Below are 19,942 nucleotides of genomic sequence, written 5' to 3'. Positions count from 1 at the left end.
ATCTTATTTGGGTCATTCATGAAAAATTATTATTTTTTATGGTAATAGTACTATTTTTTATTGTGAATATCGGTAGGATTGACATGTCTCATGTATAAAGACTCGTGAGACCGTCTTACAAGAGACCTACTCATTTTTCTAATAAAGAAATCAAATAAATGAATTATATATTTGGCTTTTTCAAATAAAATGAAAGTTTCGAAAATTAGAATTAAGACAAAACTTCTATAAAGAAAGAATGTCTTCTCAGAACTTCTAATTTCTAAATAATATTATATTTTGCATAGAAATTAGATAATTGAATTATACATACTTGGCTGTTTGATCTCGAGTTGTTTAAAGATTTGGAAAGGTCGATTATAAGTATTCGTAGGCAATTATCTTTGGCACAACTAATATATTTTATATTATATTATAAATTGTAATGATCATAGTACTTCCAATTTCAAACATTATTTGGATATTTTACTCCATAATAAATTTGTTAAATAACACAATCCCACCAAATTATTTAAAGAATAAACATCAGTATGATGGCAAAAACAACTTGTATGAGACAATCTCACGGATCGTATTTTATGAGACATATCTTTTATTTAGATTATCCATAAAAAATATTACTTTTTATTATGACGATCGGTAGGATTGACGCGTCTATTGTTTTGATCCATACGATTAATAATCATTAGATAAAAAGCAGACAAATTCGATGCATAATTATTAATCAGTAAAGAATCGGGATCGATTATTTCATATAAAAATAATTGTAGTGTACAAATAATTTAGTCACAAGAGGCAACAGCAAGAGCTACCCCAAGATCATTTGAGGTTGCACATACATACATTCTGTATGTTTCCACATCTTGTTGATAAACCTTAGGTGTACCTGCGGCATAGTAGCTTCCCTCGACCCGATCGCGTTTCGAAAAGATTATCTCCCTCAAGATCGGTTCGTGGCCATTGAGGAGATTTCCCATGCTCAAAACTTTCCTCCATGACTGGTTTGCAGTTGGTGGAGGGAACATGTTGACGACCACATTTCTGTCGTGTGATCTTATTTGTTGCTTCTTGTCAAAATCCTATCATGGGGAGAAAAATCAAGATAAAAGCACGAAGAAAGATGTATTACAAATATAGCAGGAAAACAGATTCAAATAAGGTGCACCCTTGTACTATCTTCCGAGTAAAAATAAATTAAAAAAAAAAGATCGATTTCCCATCAGGTTAGGCCTGAATACAAAAACACTCCACAGAGATTTGATTAAAATTACGACATTCCCGAGAATGAGAGCACCCAAAAATTGTTTGAGTCTTCATATTAACCTACGAGCAAGGCATTATCCCGTTGATAGGTTAACAGTTGCAAAAAGTAGCACCAAGAGTTTACCTTCTTGGTATCAACTTGTGCAGAGCCGGTTCCCATTTTAGGGAGATAGTAATCGTAGTAATCATTAAAAATTGCTTGGGTAAGGTGTGGGGATTCCAAGAATTTGTGGTGAAGAGATGCTGCTAGTAAAATTAACTTCTCAACGTGTGCAAAGGTCGTACACAATCGTGTGAGGTCTTCTATAACATCATCACCAATTGTATCTTGTGCTGTGGTAGAAACAGAGCATTAGTAGATTCTGGAAAGCACTTTCTCAGCAAAATAAATTTTCAAGATATTGACAACATTACTTTGCAGATATTTTAGCATCGATCCCATGGTAATATACAACTGTCCGATTTTTGTGGTCATGTGCTCCAAGCCACCAAATGAAGTCTGATTAAGAGTGTCAGCTGCTGCTCTGAAGGCAGTACAGATTATTTGTTGCAGCAGTTGGTGCGGTTTAAGCGTCTCCAAATAATGAAGAACCTAGCATGAGATGATATAGTGATTAAAAATTAAAAATAAATAACTAAAAACCACTGAACAGTGAAATAATGGAGCAAGTCTACGAGAAAAGAGTAACCAAACTATCACCCGAAAATCAGGATTACCTTTTCTCCTTCTCTATTCGGATCTAGCAGTGGCTTTTGTTCGGAAGCATTTAAAGGCATAGCTTCATTCCAGATCTTTCTCCACAAGTTTCCATGATCTGACATTCGCTCTGATAGTCTTCCACAAGGAGGCCACTTGACTGCTGACCCTTGATTTGTATTACTTTGAGACACTTGATTATGTTCTATAGTAGCATCATTCTCCCAATCTTTAGGTGAATGCCACCGGATGAAATCTTCGAAGGTGGCATCTGGATTAGAAGCTTTGAATGCAGACATGTCTGCAGTCGAGAGTAAGTGATCCACGTGAACAGACATGAAGATTGAGAAAAATATAACAGGTCAAATAAGCTGATTATCAGAACCATTAAGAATTATGCATAGCTCGCATAAAACTATCTACTAGGCATCCTGGGTCCCATTCATGGAAAGAGAGGAAGGAAAGAGTTACTGACAAACATCAAATCAAAATATCTGAAAGAAGACTATAATGAAGAAAGAAACAGCACATCAGCTACATGCTGGCCTACCACACCGTTGATTTCGTGTCAAGCAAGTTATGTTCTTGAAAAGCATTAACATAGATGAGCCTAACTGTTGCAACAAAGCAATAATTTGAACAGCGAGGTCTCCAAAAAATTCTCAAATTTGTCATTCATCACCGAATGGCACCCAAGTTCTTTAAAATATTGCAAATCTCAAAATAAAAAAAAAAATTGTCGAATGCTGATATCTAATTTCCCAGTTTTACTGCAAAAAGCTAAATCCCATTTCTGCAGAAAGAAAGACATTTTCTTCTAGAGTAATAAAAAAAATTACTCCAAGTGACTAACAAAAGTATAGGCATGATGAAAGAAATGCCGTTACCAGACGCCAGGATATCTTTCTCAAGTTGAGCAGAGAAATTCTGCAAAAAATGAAGGCAGAAGATAATTGTCCGCTATATGTTAAATTTTGAACAAGAAGATAGTGGTGAGAACACAATACAAAACAGCATGTGATTAGCTAAGGCCAACATCCAATACAAGTGGCAAAAATCTTGTTATTCCCGATTAATTCATAATTTATAATAAAACTATCACGCTGATATAGGTATGAAAATAATCCAATCAAATAGCAATACAATCAGATCCATTATTTGTCATAATCCCGATAGCATACATATATTGAACCCAACGAAAAGAAATGGTCTTCAAAAGCTTTAGCCCATAATCGTTTTAATTCCAAATAATCAGTCACAAAAAAATGGGCCCAGAAGGAGCTTCTCAAACTAGATCCAGTCAAATTTACTATTATTAACATTGAAAACTTGCACATGCTATCACATATATCCTTAACTAATATTATGTGAATGCTATGCAAAATAATTGGAAGAAGTTTTACAGCCCTTAATACTTGCGAATCAGGACTGAAGAGTAAAAGGACAGAGCATCAAACTCCCAGTTGAAATTCCACTGGAAAAACCAATGTTTTCCAACTAAAAATTGAGCCTGAATCTTGACATGCAAAATTACATTTAAGAGGAAAAAATCATATCCACTAATGGGTTAAACTTACAAATGAATCACCCAAGGCTTGAGCAGCCTGTAGTCGTTCTTCATGCATATCTTCAGTCAAAGGAGGTGGATCCTACATAATCAATAAAAGGGGAATGCATGTTATTATTCCCTTCAGTATTATTTGAGCAGGTTCAACAGTGTACGGGGAAGAGAGGAAAAAGCTTTAAACAGCCGATAGATTTAGCAATCAACCTGTGTTATTGGAACATGCATACTCTTGCATGATTTCAAAAGCATCAGAGGCACGGGAACTCCACTTGAATGCTTTCTGACACATTAAGAAGGCATTTTAAACAGATGCAGAAACATAAACATACCCAGAATAACAAGCACATGCATCCAGAGCCAAGCAAGAAATGAAATAAAATTAAATCCATCTCTCCCAAAAATAATCTCAGCAAATCACTATTTCAAAATATTATCTATGCTACTATACTAAGAGAAGCTATTAGATTAACTTTTTCAGGGCGTCTTTGCCAAAAATTACCAATAAGTAGATAGATAAAAGGACAAGTTAAAAATTTTATCCTAAATGACAACACATACCACAAACCATGTTTCTATATTTACCACCGCGCAATGATCTGGGAAAATTCCATTAAATAATTTTTAGTTGGGATCGTTAGTTTAGGGAGCTCTTTTTTTTTTTTGAAAAGAGTGGTTGCCTAAAAAAATTCCTGTGATTTAAACACATTGCAATGCTTTTATATTTGTTTGAAAGTGAATCAAACTAGACATAGATTAATCCAATTAAAGGACCTTCCAAATAATGAATGAGATTCTTGGATCAACAGCTTTTAATTTCTCCGACCAAACCATATCTTCCAGAAAACTCTATAATTGAAGTTATAAAGGATAGTATAAAAAACCATAGAATCAGTATGAAGCAATCTATTTATTAACTTCATCAGTTTCTTGTCCGAAGTTGGCAGAAAAGGACAGGAATGGCAACCAAATATTTTTGGCAAGCCAACAAAGTCTAGGTCGAGATGGTAGAAAAACAGAGTTGTCACTTGCTTTTCACCTGTCTTGTTTCCTTCCAACACCTTCGTCAACATCACGAGAAGAAGAAAAATCCCTAGGAACCAAATTATCTTCCTGCAGTCAAATATGCACTCAATGACAGAGGTTAAAATAATGAGGTACAACTGCCACAAGGAACAAAATAGAAATCTACACATACATGAACAGTAGCGGAATCACCACTTCCACCAACATCATTGCCTTTATCTTGTTGACATTTCTTATTGATGCATATCGCAAGCTGGAAAATTAACATATAGAGTAATTTGATTCAAAAGGCATAACAGTATAAAAAAGAATTTAATTATTTTAGATATTCTTCTTCAAAGAGAGAGACAGAGAGATGGCATTCTTCATCACATTAGAATCAATTGGTGTCCATAAAATCTTGTGACCATAAACAAATCACACGTAGAAAACTTACAGAAGAACCTCAGAATGTGGTGTTTTGAAAAAGTATTAATTTCTTCACAGATTATTCAGGTGCATAGGTTAGGCTGAAGTTCAAACATGGTCTGTGTAATTATCTACTTTTAGATTAAATAGCATAACCAGTCTTTCAATGCTGTTTGAATTAATGCTTCTCCTCACTGCAACAGATCGTGATTCATTTCATAACATAACAAGGGCATAACTTTGTCATTGAAAGGAGAAAAATCCTTGAATACACAGTCCTCTTTGACAACAAGATATTAATCAAGAGTCAAAGACACTAGATATTTCTTACTTAAATCAATAGAGATTTAATCAATTACACACTTATAGCAAGCTTATAACAGAAAAACAGGTGGAATGGGGTGGTCAACTCCACAGCTTCATATTATCTCAGCTCCCCCAACTAATGTTTCAGTTCTGAATTCTGATCTTAATAAGTGAAGGTATCACGCCATGATTATGAAGAAAAAAGGATCAATAGCCACAGTATATAAAATTGTCTCGCCACCCACTCCAATAAAGTATGATCGTTTGGCAATAAAAACGATAATGATCGAAGAGGCAGGAAAACAAATGGTGACACACAGATAGAGAGAGAAGAGGGGACGTGATTCTACAAATTTAACAGATGTGCTATGATATCCGGAAGTATATAATTTGTAACCGAAACCAACCATGTGCAATTTCTGATTAATCAAGCAGGTAGATAAGTCGATTGTGCCATTGACTGGCATTCTTGGAAGTGGCTGTGATTCTTCCCAACACCACCGAACCTCCCTTACAAACTCTATCCAGAGTACAGCAATTGCTAATCAAATGAGCAGCAAACTGACGACAGTGAGAATATGTAAAACGACAGTTAAAAGAGGAGGAAAATCTACGGATGCACACATTTTCTTAATAAGCTCATCAAGAGATTATCTTGCTAAAACAGATCTCAAGAGAAATACCACGTATGCCACAATTGCCAAACCAAAGGGCATGTAAACAGAACTGTGCAAATAGTGATTCAAGAGCAGCGCCTTTAACAGCTCGCGAATTTCTATGCTCCCCCAAAGATAAATCCAATTGAGCTCCCGCGACTGAGTGGAAAAGGTATGTCAGTGAGCATCAACTTAAACCCAAGAGCAACCACAACACATTAACACCAGTCACATTGCCTCTTTGTGCTTTATGATGTTCAGTAATGACCTATACTATCAGAAGCAACAATTAACCTTTTGGAGTGAATATAACTATAACTGAGCTAATGCCGTAACCACTTTCTTCCATCTTTCCCTACTTTCACGCATGCCAAAGAATAACACTTACTTATGTTGGAATGTAAAAATTATTAAGGTTGTGTTTGAATTTATGTATTTGGATTTGTGGGAGGATTTCAAATCAAAGCATTTCAAATTCTAAGTTGATGAGTGAATTTGAAATTGAAGCATAAAACTGGTATTAGCTAATAGGGATTTCGTATCCTTCATTCTAATTTTGAATTAAATGGATACGATAGATTTGATGTGTGAATTTGAAATCAAATCCACTCAAATAATTCATTCCAAACACAATATAAGGGAATTATACAGAATCAGAAGAAAAATCAATCGATCAAAGGTGGTTTGGAAAGCAAGAGTGACCATGACATCACAAGTAAAATAAAAAGTTGAGAGGCTACCAAAAAATAGACAAAATGTTGTACCTTCATGAAATAGATCTTTTAGCACACGATCAAGAACTGTTGGGGGAGGCACAACTTCTGATGACTTCAAAGTTTCAGAACCTGAGTTTTCAGCTTCTTAATTAATAGAACGAATCGAATAGTAAAAATAACCCAACAAAATAATAAATTAAAATAAATTATTCTTCACATCTGACACAAATATCATCTACATAAAGATCTTTAAACCTGACACAAAATCTTCCACAAATTGAGCATCCAATGACATTTCCAATGCCCTAACCAGAAGGCGCAGCTGTGATGCAAATCCAATGGTGTTTCCACCAGAAACACCACTGTTAAACAAGAGCACGTGACTCAATCACTTCAAACAAGGGTTAAAAAATCAAATTCTCTATAATTTAAAATCCATAATTAATGATAAAATAAAGCAAGTTCCTTTGAAATAAGATCAATCAATCAAAAAATAAATGTTAACAACAATCTACCCAGGAGCAGTAAAACCTTTACAACCAAAAAGTCACAGAACTAACATTTCCCTCTTGATGACTGTATAAAATAAAATAGGCACTATCTGATTCATTCATTTTCAGCAGAAAAGAAATGTCATAATCGAGGAAGATAAATTTTGGACGAGGGAAGGGGGTACGGAGAAGGGATTTTCTGAATAGTGCACAGCAGAAAGGGGAGTGAAGATTGAGCACCCGGAGTAGAGAAAGAAAGTGGCTGATAAGTACAAAAGCAGTGTGAATATCCTGGCATTACTAGGGATTTAGTTAAGTTCGATCTCCAAAGTAACCACCAAAATGATTAAAAAGTGTATGGCCACGTTGTTTTATAACTGTACTTGTTCAATCTCATCAAGAGCTGAGTAGCATAATCATGGATAAAGACATTAGATCTATGTCTTAGTCAAGAAATACTACATGGATCATCCAGTGCCGCAGCAGATTTAAAGAGAGATACAACTTAAGAAATACGGAAATTGGGAGGTAATGTTAAACTCGTCAGTCACAGGCCGTGCTGTTTACCAAAATTTTTTGTAACGCCTTATGAATGACTTCAAGGAAAATATGCCAACCTCAATGTACTGAATCAAGTCAAGCACTAGGCTTGAACATAACACAACAATACTCAAAGCTGCTCAGCAAAAGGTATGGACGGACATTGGCAGTTGTGCATGCTATAATTAGATCAGGTTAACATGCTGAAGGATTGGGTTGAGTCCAAACAAGGACCAGGACAGCAACCACCACTAGATTACCTTGTAACCTATCCTGAACACAATGTTAAGGGCCACATCAACATGATGTTATTAAATAACGAATTTGAGGACATCACTGTACAAGTTGACGCTGAGGACAGCGCATGTAACCTAAAGTTTCACCTATGTATGCTATATCTGGAAATAAGACGAATAACATGCATCCGTGATTAGTCGAAGTATCAGATAATGTGCTTTGACTAGCATTTCACGATACCGCTGAACCAACTTCAATCTTCGATTACCAGTACTTATTAAGTCTGGGCTTCTGGCGAATGCATTTCGTTTTCCAGAAGATTTGAGAACAATATCAAAAGGAAATGATATATCATTGGTATCAAGCAGAACATTCAAATTTGAAGGTGTGTGAATGTGAATTGACGTTTGGACAGGTGCTGACCTGGATTTAGCATCAGAGGTTTCTGAGAGGAAAATTTTAGGTTAAAAGCACTGGAATCAATTTCACACTCGATATCCTCAGGAGTAGGCCAAATCAAATGTTGGAAAATATTGAAGTTGTTAAAACAAATATTGTCTGACCACTCTATGAGCTGTCCTTTTTTAGTAACTCGTCATACGAATACTAACTTGTAGAGTGACATATGAATGCAAGTCCCATATTTCAAACTTCTTGGTTAGCATTTCAAATTCGTCACTTTTCTAATTGACGACAACTCCAATAAGTTAGCTCAAACTTGACACAGGCACATGTTGATCAAAAGCATGTTGTGTATTCTCATGCATACGGAGAATAACATTATCACATATAAAAAAAAGCAACTCTTACAGATTTTGGGAAAAAATTGGATTCAAGAACCACTTATCAGCTTCCAAAGGCGACGCATTTTCCAATTCAGCCATATCCAGAGAACTTTCAGCTTTTAACTCAGACCATATTGCAAGCAGTTGAAATCCTGAAGAGGAAACTCCACATACATAAAAAGAGATATTTTTTGCGGTTTTGAGACTTAATGTCTGCTACTTAATAACACCAAATTAAGCAACAAAAAATTTCAAAAAGTCCACTCAGAGAAGGAACCAAGTCAATAATAAGCTCACTCCAAATAAATCCGTCAAATGTATTCGCAAATATGTTACAATTTTACTCTTTCCTAGAAAATGAACAGGTCCGCATCTGAAGAATCCCTGATATTTTATTTCACACTTCAATGGATATTATTTTTGCACATAGGTTTTCCATAATGTAGTATCTAGACAAAATCATTAAAGCCACTCAACTCTCATGAATTCCAAAAGACAGTTACAATCTGGAAGAGCACTAGAAGCAATCGAAACATAATTATTATTATTATTATTATTATTATTATGTAATCACATGCAACAGCATAATACCTTTGACTGGGTCCTCCGCCGAGTACCACTGACTCCAAGGACAATCATCATCCCATTGAGTTTTTCCATGGTTGTCACTCTTAAGACTTTCACTGGATTCTGTGCCTCCGGCTTCAAATTCTTGCACTTCGTCTTCCTCATCAGAAATAGGGGTTCTGTAGGTTAACTTCATCTTAAATTGGACTTCATAATTATGCATTGACAAGTCCACAGCAGTATAGGCCTTCGGGTATGTGTTTGGAAAGATGGACTATCATATCAGTATACGATGATAATATATCCGCACATGCAACTCAAAGATCTAAAAAATAAACTATTTAAACCAATGAGAATTGAGCGCAATAAGGTAAGCTAACACAGTCAGTTATACATAAATGAGCATAACAAGCATGATTGCTCACAAAGTACAAAGCCCAAGGACAAAGTTTCCTGGCTATTAATACAATAAAGGGAGGGGGAGAAATGTAGACACACCTTTGTTTAAACATAAATACAAATAGAAACATGATGGTCAATTCCATGAAGGAGTTTCCCATTCACCAAAAGAGGGATATACATTTAAGAAACAAACAAAATGACATGCAGACAAATATTCAGACTACGTAACATGGATTCCAATAAATGCAAGAGCCTTTGAAGCTAAAACTAATTACCAAAACAAAATCAAAATTATTAGTTATTACTTATTGCATAACAAGCTCAAGGGTGTTTTTCCGAAATTGAGAAAGGCAAGGACTCACGAATTTAGAAATGAAAAGCTCATATAATCCTTCCAAATGCATAAGCTTTATTGGAACTTGGCTACCAATGCGGTCAGCTTCAAATCTTCTAGTAAAAACTGTTCCCATATTTTGAATACCAATGTAGGCTTTGCGTGAAGGATCGTGAACTGGAACAAATGCTGGCCACAGGCTGCAAAGACGAAATGCAAAACAGGTCAACTTCTTTGTTGTTCTTTTTTGCCTTAACAAGAAGCAGAAAAGCAACATGTAATTATGCTATGATGTCCAACAACTAAAACCATCACCCCACTACCAAGAAAAAAGAAAGACCGAATTAAGCAATGATGTCTAAAAAAGGTAACACTGTTTTACACTCAACATCCTCGCTGTTCTATTGTTCAATGCACATCCGGTTAAGCTTTGAAGACAGTGAAGGGTCCGATTTGATACAATTTATGCATGATCTGAGCCACATTGTAGGAACCATAAGCAAGACCTTAATGCCAATAAATTCCCTGATGATAATATCATACTCATCCTTGCTTTGCAAAATATTAATCCAACTTGCTAGAAAAGCTCGTATAACAAGCTTATAGCCTTCACACCACAATACAGGACGCGGTTAATTGCAATTAGGCGCGTAATACTAAAAAAATCGTAAACTGTTGAACTATTTCTCAATAAAAAGGTAAAAAGTTCCGACGAAAAGGGTAGAGCTATAGTGTTATTAGCAGCCAAACCACGAACAACTGGACAAAGCAATGGCAACTGCACTCAAAAGTTTGCTAGCCTCTGGTGCATCGAGAACCACACCACTTGCACTTTGGGGAGCAATCACCTACAAAGTGCAGGCTACAAAGGTGAAAAGACAACAATAAATAAACAAAACCAGATACTACTGCGCCAATGAATGAGGGAAAAGAGAAGGAAGAATAGAGACAACTACTGACCAAAAACTCCTTCACCCCAAACGACAGTTGCAAATCATGTAAAGGTTGATTCCAGTCAGCGACTTTACCTGAATCGAAGATGATTACAATTAAGATTCATGCTAGAAAAACAAGTTAATAATTAATGCTAGGGCTAGGTAAATACCACTATTACTTGTTTGGAAATAGTACTCCATGCAATAGCTTTTCATAGCATACTTGAACTCCGATTTAACCTTGTACAAATCCCTCAAAATATCGGTTTGAACAGCATCCTTTATCTACGGTCAGCATCCAATTGTTAGAGAAACAAAAAAGCTCGGACCATAATAACAGTTAATACAGTTATTTTAGATGAAAACCAGCTACGCGAGTAAACTCGGTATACCAATAGATTCTTTGGACCATCTGCCACCCATTGTCTACACACAGCTTCTATTTCAGAAATGAACCTATACAATATGCAATTGGTGATAGTAGTATTGTATAAATGTGGTCTATCTTGTTCATTATAGGTTCCATAAAATGCAATGCCACACTAAATATTCGTACCTTTCCCATGAAGACGCGAGAGTAAAGTCATCAAAATGCTCAAACTGCAAATAAATGTGAACAGAAAATGGAAAACAATTCATCAAACAGAGCATACATGAAAACATAAACACGTCCAAGATGAATGCAAAGAAACATAGGTCATGCCTCCTTTTCTTCATCATCATCATCCTCCATAATGCGTTTCGAATTGCTGATTGACGCCATGTAAAAAAAATTGCAGAAATCAAGTCACAAATCGAGCTATTTGAGATCCGAAATGTGTAACCTTTGCAGGATTTCGAGGAGCAAGAGTACTATGGCGACCTGAACAAATTCTGCCTGTCTGAAGATTTCGGGGTAGGTTCGGGTACCAGAATGGACACGGGAACTAGGATTCAAGGTGTAGTTCTGGTTCGGGTTCAAACCCAAATGATCGGATTAGGACTATTTTTGAATTTAATTTATTAAATATTTGGATTTGAAATTAAAATTTGGTTAAATTAAAATTAATTTATTGTATATTAAAAAATTATATTTCTTATTTTTTTAAATGATTTATTTATTAATCCTATTCATGTTTTCTTGTCAAAGATAAAATTAGTTTTGAACATATGAAAAATATTTTTAATTAAATAAATTTTTTAATAAATGTAAAATTTATAAAGTATATCACCGTGAAGTTAAAATAATTTTATCAAATTTTGATAAATCAAGTTTTTAGTATTAAAATAATAATTTTTTTAATAAAAATGTTTTATTTATAGAATTTTTTGATATAAAAATATTTTAATGGATTTTGAAATAATTTTCTCACAATATATATAATATAAATGTGTGTGAATTGATAATATATATTTTTAGATAAATAGTATTTTATTAAATTTGAGAAGAACATTTAAAATTTCTGAATAAGTTATAAAAATTTATTAGTAAAATACTTTTATTTTCTTTTGTGTCTCAAATCCATAAAATCTTATGAAATTTTTATCTATTTTCACTTGTTAAATAAAATTTCATCAAATTCCACCGAATATCAATATCATTTTGAAATTTCATCTTTCTAAACAAAGTTTTCAAATCTAAATCTAATTGAATTTCATGTTCAAAACAATAAGCATCCTGTAGAAACTGATTGGTATGTCTGGCATGACCAATTCCAATATGAGTAAGTTTTTTCTGATACGGTATCACGAATTTTTATCTGTGAGACGGTCAACCATACTGATGTTTATAATAAAAAGTAATTCTCTTGGTATAAAAAGTAATATTTTTTCATGAATGACCCAAATAAGATATCTGTCTCACACAATACAACATGTGAGATTGTCCTAAGTTTTTGTCTTCCAATATTCTAGGTTTTTTACTTTTTACAACAAGGAATGATTTGGAAATCCGTCTGTGTATCGCTTCTCAATTGTTCTCAATTGATTGATTATCTTCAATTCTGTGATGTGTTTTGTTTTTAATATTTGTGATAGGGAAAGATTTAAGATTCTGTTAAACACATGATCTTATATTTGCAGTCTTAATTTATATGATAAATTATGAAATTACAGATTTACTCATCTCCTCTCTTCTCTGTGTTTAATAGAGGAAGAAACATTTTTCTCCGCCCTTTCTCTCTCGACATATTTTATTACAGGAATATTTGGGATATTGTACATTGAAGATTGAAAAATGAAGCACATGGATCGATTCTGCAAAACAAAACCCGAACGACATACTAGTCAATAATCCACCAGACAATCTCGGCAATCATGGGAGGGAACACGGTCAGTTTTCTTTCCATTATGTGTTTTTCCGGTTCAAATTTTGATCTTTTTAAGATTGGGTATGTAATATGTTTCTTCACTATTGAACGAGGTAAGAGGTAATTAGTTTATAAAAAAACAAATTTTCAACCAATTTTTTTTTTCAAATTTGGATATAGAATTGTCGAAATTGGCTGCTTCCATACTACAGATTTTTTCCTTCGAAAGAAAAAGATGTAAACACCACGAAAACAATATACAATTTCACTTTATGCTATTTAAAAAATATTAAAAAAAGGACGCTAGATTTTTCCTTTATGTCGCGACCTGAGAATTTTTCCAAGCTATACATCCCAACCATCAGTTCGTCTGCTGAACTCCACCTTCCGGTCAGTTAAACTTCCATACATGTCCGAAAACTTCGTCAAGCAGTTGCTTCGGACTTCATAATGAGCCTGTGTATTCCTGCTGATAGCCACACTAGAAAATTTCGACGTATCTATCGCCCAAGCGGGTTTAATGTACTCTACCACGTTAGTCGAGCTTTTATTTGCATATAAATAGTTCATCAATATGTCTTCGCAGTTAAAGAAACTGTCCACCATCTCCCGGCCTTTCGCGGCGTATGTGCTCCAATATCTCTCAAATGCCACGGTGCTGTCCATAAAAGCAGCCCCGGTCAAAATCATGTTGTACCCATCATATTTCCGGGCATGTTTCTCGCCTTTATACTTTAATGGGGACCCGTTAACGAAGCGCGGATAAAACCCCACTATTCGTTCTGGATGCTCACGCCAGACTCTGAACCCTCGTTCGATGTCATCACAGGTCATCATGATATCATCATCAAGCTCAAGAACGGCTCGAGTTTTTATCAATGGATCGATCTTGAAGCGGTTGTTCAATGAGTTGTGTTCCTCTATCCTTATCCTTATGGGAACGGCTGAGTCAAAGTCGCTTAATTGTGGAGGCGTTCCTTTGTTCCACACAACAACTATCTCACGCACCGAGGAGCATCTCGAGTAATGTTTCACGTACATTTTCAGATTCCAAAGACGAGCATCATAGGTCATGGTTAATAAAGTGAACTCGGAGTAGTGACCGCTAAGTGGGTACGATTCCTGCCCACCATTTCCACCGTAGATATAATTGACACCGCAACATGTCAGCACCACAGCCACCACAATCACGAAAGTCAGGATGATGATTCCGCTGCAACTGTTTGGCCTTATCCTGGCACGCAAAGTAGAGCTTGCTCGGTTCAGACGACTGCAGAATAGCCTCAGCTTCGCAGATAACACACTGGGCCTCTCCCAAGCCGAGAAAGCATCACTCCTCTTTCCCATATTGTGTGGGCACCAACTTAATGGGACGATATACTTCACGACCCCAAGTAAAAATCCCACGAGCATGACAAAGACAAACACGGCTAGAAACGAAGCTAACCCAAACATAAAGCGTCGAAGTGCATCTCCTGATGGTACTCGATCCCCATCAAGAACTGCAATCCACTCGCCAGAACTGAGCTGTTGAGCATCGATGTGATGGCCACGAGCACCATTCCATGCATTCCGGCCCTTATTCGACTCCTTGACTCCCAAGGGAACTGCGACTTCTCTGAACTCATCAGTGGTCAAAACTCCAATCTTGAATACACGTATCCGCTTTCCATATGTTTCACCAGAGTCTTGACCGATGCGATAAAGATTTCCGTTGTATACAAATGGCCTGCCTCCATTCCGAGCTCCCATTCTCTTGTCTGTATTATATATAGGATTTTTCTTATGAGGTTTCCAAGGACCATGGGGGGAATTGCTATACCAGATTTCTAGTTGTCCATTCTTTTTGGTGCCAATCCCACTGTGGTCAGAACCGAAAAGCCAAAACAAACCCTGATGAGGTATTATAAAAGAATCTACTAGAGGCTTTTTCATAATAATCTTATCCATTGTCCATGTCAAAGGGAAGTTTATGGCACGATAAAGACGGATATCCCCTTTTGCACTGCTCTCTGGCATCATATATATCTGTACAATATAAAAGAGATGAAAAAATCAAATTTCATATATGTGTACCATGTCCCATTATTCGTCATTAACGCACCTGATTTACAAATTGGGTGTCGCGATAGAAAAAATCCCGCAAATCAAGACAATCGTTAATTTGCTCAATCTAGTTAATCCAGCATACCAATTTTATTTAATAAGTTAAAAGCCATACGTTTCCGTTGTAGTCAAAGACATAGGGATATGAGAGATGCCAATCTTCATCTAGGGCAATACCCAAATGCTTCCATGTTGCTCCCTTATCTACACTTCGTGCAACTCCTATATCTCCTTGCATTGTGACAGAATTTTTTGTTTCGTGAAACAGATAAAGAGTGTCTCCCTGCATCATGACATAAACATACTCTGAAATGAAAATTTATTCAAGAAAAGATTTATATCAAAGTTCAGTTATTTTGATTTTTGATGATTCCCAGTTGTCCGATTCAGTGACACACCCATGGAAAACACAACACATTCTTAGGTGTCAAAAAACCCTACAAATCGAGTGCACCGAATCAAATATAGGTTAAGGTTAAGAAATATAAATGTTGGGGGACACATTTAGCAATAAAAGTGGGCATTGATTTCTTCAAGCAACAACCAAAGCCACGCTTAAAACAAATTCTTACTATGAACAATGAACTCTCTACAAATGAACATAGCCATTAATATTAGGAACAAAAAACCATGTCGAAAATCGACGATTGCTAGCTCCTATGATTCGAATACACACCAATTCTCGAGCCCCGCTGTTATCCGCTACATAAATCAATTTTATATTTGCTTATTGCGTCAATCATATTGTCATCCTCATCCATCCTTCATTGTCCCATTTCCTTAAAAGGCAGATCATGACTAATCCATTCCTACCGTAGTTCTTTCATGGCTCCATGAAGTAATCTTCTTGTTCATTACCCCCGCCCCGAAAGAAAATAATAATAATGAAGGGGGTGTATTTAAATTTCGTTATTCTGCGAGTGATGCGAGAGATATCTCAATAATGTGGCGTGACCGCCTACCCTGGATCTTTTACTATCACCTCTAAAATTTCCAGGAAAAATATAATGATTTTCTCTCTATCAAGAGTTCAACCGTAATCCTCCAAAGTATAAATATCGCTTCCTATAAGCTCAAGCTTTTCAGACGATTAGTAACTAAACCGGTACCACATCAGCTAGGAATTCTAAGGTTCCAATTTAGATATTCTGATTCAATTAAAAAATGGAAAAAGAAGTAATGCCCCCCTTCTCTAATTCGCCAGTAATAATCCATATCCTCTTTTTCAAGCAGAGTTGTTACATTGCTGGCTTTTGTATTTTTCCAGAGAAAGCGCTTAGTAAAGATAAAACAACATAATAAAAATGCAATAAAGACTTCCGATCCCTACGAGAAATGGAAACATTCACTTTTTCCCTCCTCGATTAATTTAAAACTCAACCCCTTTGCTCTAATTTTAAAAAAGATTTCTACTATATCCTTGTTGACTTCCTCCCCAGCAGGATAATAATATAGAAAGAAGAATCCAATCCATTTAGCTAATTAAATAAATAAATACTAATAGCAACACAAAGAAGCTGGATGGATATAAACAATTGTTTCCGATCACTATTCGACCAAGTTCATTGAAGGTGACAAATTGTATCCACGTCAATCCTGAAATCAGACGAAAGATAAAAAAAACTAGGACAGAAACTTAAATAATGAAATGAAATCTATTATCTACCCTCTCAAACGGTAAATTTCTTATATTAAAACAGGTCAAATAAACGAGATTGAATCTGACCAGAGACCATGACCAGGGATCGAACGAATATTCTTTTTTATATGATCAGGGAAGAGGGTGATGTCTGGGTAAGGTAAAGTGCGGTGCCGATTCACTCAAGCTGTGTTGGCAAACCAGACAAATTAAGAACATGTTTTGGATAAAACAATACGATGCCTAAAAAATACCTGTACATAAAGAAAAGGGTCGGCTACAAAATTACTGGGAAAGCCAGAATCAGAAGGTGAAGCACAAGTAAGAACAGGATTGGCTACAGGCCATGCTGCACTCTCATCCTTCCAGACATTCATCTGCAGATCATTTAACAAGATATTATGAATTTTTTCGAAAACCAGAATTGCGGGTTAGTCCCTAATCAATCAAATTTCAGAAGACAACTTTTGAATGAATTGGCACGTGTGTTCTGTGTATCAATCAGATTATCTGTCGTGACAAAAGATTATTCAATTTTGAACCGTCATTAAGAAGAAGTTCGCAGAATTAAGAAGTCAAAAGGGAGGGAAAAACCAAAACTCGAGTTTCTTTTAAAAGCAAATCAAGAAATTTAATTTGATTGAAAAAAAGAAGAAGAAATAATTTCTTACAAGGCTTAAAATCTCACAAACACTAGATATTGATTAGCATAAAGAATTTTCACTTCAACCCCATTCAAAAAATTTATCATTTGCAATTCATAAATAAACCAGAAAATTTAAAAAGTCAAAAATTTCATATTTCCTGCTTTAACATGCATCCATCATCCATGGATAGATAAATAGTAAAAAAAATAAAAGAAAAAAGAAACTCACAGCTTCAACTGGCTCAAGAGAAAAGGGTGAATCACCATAGTAAACGCCAATGGCCCACGAACCCTCATTGTCTAAGACGCAGCCTGGCGGCGCGTTGATCTCCGATCGCACGTTATCCGTGAGCATGAACCTCCCATACAAACTCCCTATCAACCCCAAAACGACAACCGAGACCAAGAAAAAGGCAAGACAAGACGAGAGAACACAATGTTCACTAGTGTTATTATCACTATTGATGATACAGTTTCCATTCCGATTAACAAAGCTGTTGTTGCTCTTCCCACCCCCCATCCCTCCGTTCCACCGCCACCTGAACCACCCGCCTCCACCGAGACCCGCGCTGGAGGATCCTGAAGTCACGATTGAACTTGAACCCATTACTTTAAATCAAGAAGAAAAAGTAGTTCTGAACCAGCCGAAAATGAGAATAGGAGTTCGCCGCCAACAGAAAAATCCTCACCGCCGTTGCCTGACCCGCCCCTTTGCATGCAAGACCAAAGACAGAAATTACTTTTCAGACCCACCAAAAAAGAAAGAGCAGACGGACAGAGAGTAACAAAGGATCATTGGATTTTACGCCCCTCCCTATCTCTGTGGATATAATTAAATCATTGCGTCCTGGAAGTTTAATACTAGAAAATGAAAACGAAAACGAAGACGAAGACTTGGGAAGGTGACAGACAACAGGGCCAGCGGGCCAAGAACTAACATTGTGGCCACTTTCTTGGTTTTTCAGTTTCACAACACACAAATACCGACAGACATGTCATCCAAAATTTAATATTTTTATTCCCAAAATCGATTTCGGTTTACGTATATTGAATATTGATAACGTAATTAAATTACATGTTAAATATAAACAAATAATAATACATTTTAACAATAAATTATATCTCATCTGACACCAAAAATTACGTTTCCTAAAAAAATACACTTCGAAATTGTTCATTTATTTAAATTTGATTTTAAGATTACACCACAAGATAAAAACTACTTACAATGTAAATATGTAATTTGATGTACCATGTGAAAATATTTTTAAAATACATGGCATTTAGAGTTGATTTGATGGATTTCTATTATAAATATTTTCAAAATATTTTATTTTAATAACTCATGAGATTGTTTTGAACTATTTCAAGATGGAAATTATTAAGATTAGATCTCTTGTGAGACGGTCTCACGAATTTTTATCTGCGAGACGGGTCAATCCTATTGATATTCACAATAAAGAGTAATATTCTTAGCATAAAAAGTAATATTTTTTCATTGATGACCCAAATAAGATATTTGTCTCACAATATACGACTCGTGAGACCGTCTCACCCAAATTTTTTGTCAATTATTAATTATTCGACAAGTCAGATATTGTAATAATGAAAATCGTTTGGTGCATTTATTTATATTAATAAATTAAAATGCCAAATATTTGAACGACTTTTAATAATTTCCACGCAACCACCTAATAAATTCAGCTCAAACAAAATTAATCCACTCTACTTGCTTTTAGGTTTAGGTTTGTTTGGCATGCCCCCCCACTGAATTAATGCGATTAATTTCTCATTTAATGCAATTTTAGAGACTTCGTTTATCTTAGCTGTTTACATAAGTAATTAGTATTGCTTTTTTTAACAAAACGTAAAAAAAATGGACAGTATAGAATATAATTCTAGCGCTGACATTTTAGAATAAAAAATTATTTAGACTTGTTACAAATTGTAATTTGCGGTGACGTGAGATCAGTTACATGAACAATATTTATCGTCGCTTCAATATTTTACGATGTCACATCGTTATTTTCGATATGACGTCAATATTTCGATGAAAATGAATAATTCGATGATAAGATAAAAATGATAAACGTATAAGTTATTGCTTAAAAATGTAATCTCCCCTCTTTTTCTTCTACACTTGTTTAGTAATGGGATAATTTTTGTTTGAATAAATGATTGAAATGTAATTTCATACATCCAAAAAAATTATGCTGATCATATATTTTTAAAAGAAAATTATCGAAACATATTAATTAAAAATATATGCATATATTAAATCGTAGCATGTGGCCGGTTGACATTGTTAAATTTTTTTAAAAGTAACAATGGTACAT

General features: G+C 35.2%; 2 protein-coding genes across 11 annotated transcripts; both read right to left on the bottom strand.

Moving 5' to 3' along the window:
• Window positions 1–717: 717 nt before the first annotated feature.
• On the bottom strand, window positions 718–11,909 carry LOC140817589 (uncharacterized). Of its 10 annotated transcripts, none has more exons than XM_073177352.1 (22): window positions 11,631–11,907; window positions 11,484–11,527; window positions 11,320–11,383; window positions 11,098–11,212; window positions 10,953–11,020; window positions 10,743–10,840; window positions 10,021–10,192; window positions 9,281–9,530; window positions 8,715–8,841; window positions 6,892–6,998; window positions 6,685–6,780; window positions 5,948–6,079; window positions 5,672–5,805; window positions 4,723–4,803; window positions 4,564–4,637; window positions 3,732–3,807; window positions 3,538–3,609; window positions 2,848–2,887; window positions 1,981–2,261; window positions 1,678–1,855; window positions 1,388–1,596; window positions 718–1,079 (listed from the first exon to the last, which is right to left on the bottom strand). In XM_073177352.1, exons 1-22 carry the CDS (start codon window positions 11,688–11,690, stop codon window positions 783–785), a joined length of 2,775 nt encoding a protein of 924 aa, XP_073033453.1. In that variant the 5' UTR covers window positions 11,691–11,907; the 3' UTR covers window positions 718–782. The 10 variants fall into 10 exon arrangements, with proteins under 10 accessions (XP_073033453.1, XP_073033455.1, XP_073033454.1 ...); XM_073177354.1 differs by having other exon boundaries at window positions 6,685–6,765; XM_073177353.1 differs by having other exon boundaries at window positions 11,107–11,212.
• A 1,497-nt stretch (window positions 11,910–13,406) lies between these two features.
• On the bottom strand, window positions 13,407–18,547 carry LOC140816591 (glucosamine inositolphosphorylceramide transferase 1-like). Its single transcript, XM_073175955.1, has 4 exons — window positions 17,836–18,547; window positions 17,215–17,337; window positions 15,437–15,604; window positions 13,407–15,243 (listed from the first exon to the last, which is right to left on the bottom strand). Exons 1-4 carry the CDS (start codon window positions 18,211–18,213, stop codon window positions 13,561–13,563), a joined length of 2,352 nt encoding a protein of 783 aa, XP_073032056.1. The 5' UTR covers window positions 18,214–18,547; the 3' UTR covers window positions 13,407–13,560.
• Between the last annotated feature and the right edge of the window lie 1,395 nt (window positions 18,548–19,942).

This window comes from Primulina eburnea, chromosome 16 (assembly GCF_022965805.1).
Source record: "Primulina eburnea isolate SZY01 chromosome 16, ASM2296580v1, whole genome shotgun sequence".
NCBI classification, from domain to species: domain Eukaryota; kingdom Viridiplantae; phylum Streptophyta; class Magnoliopsida; order Lamiales; family Gesneriaceae; genus Primulina; species Primulina eburnea.
This window is presented reverse-complemented; position numbering and strand designations above follow the sequence as displayed.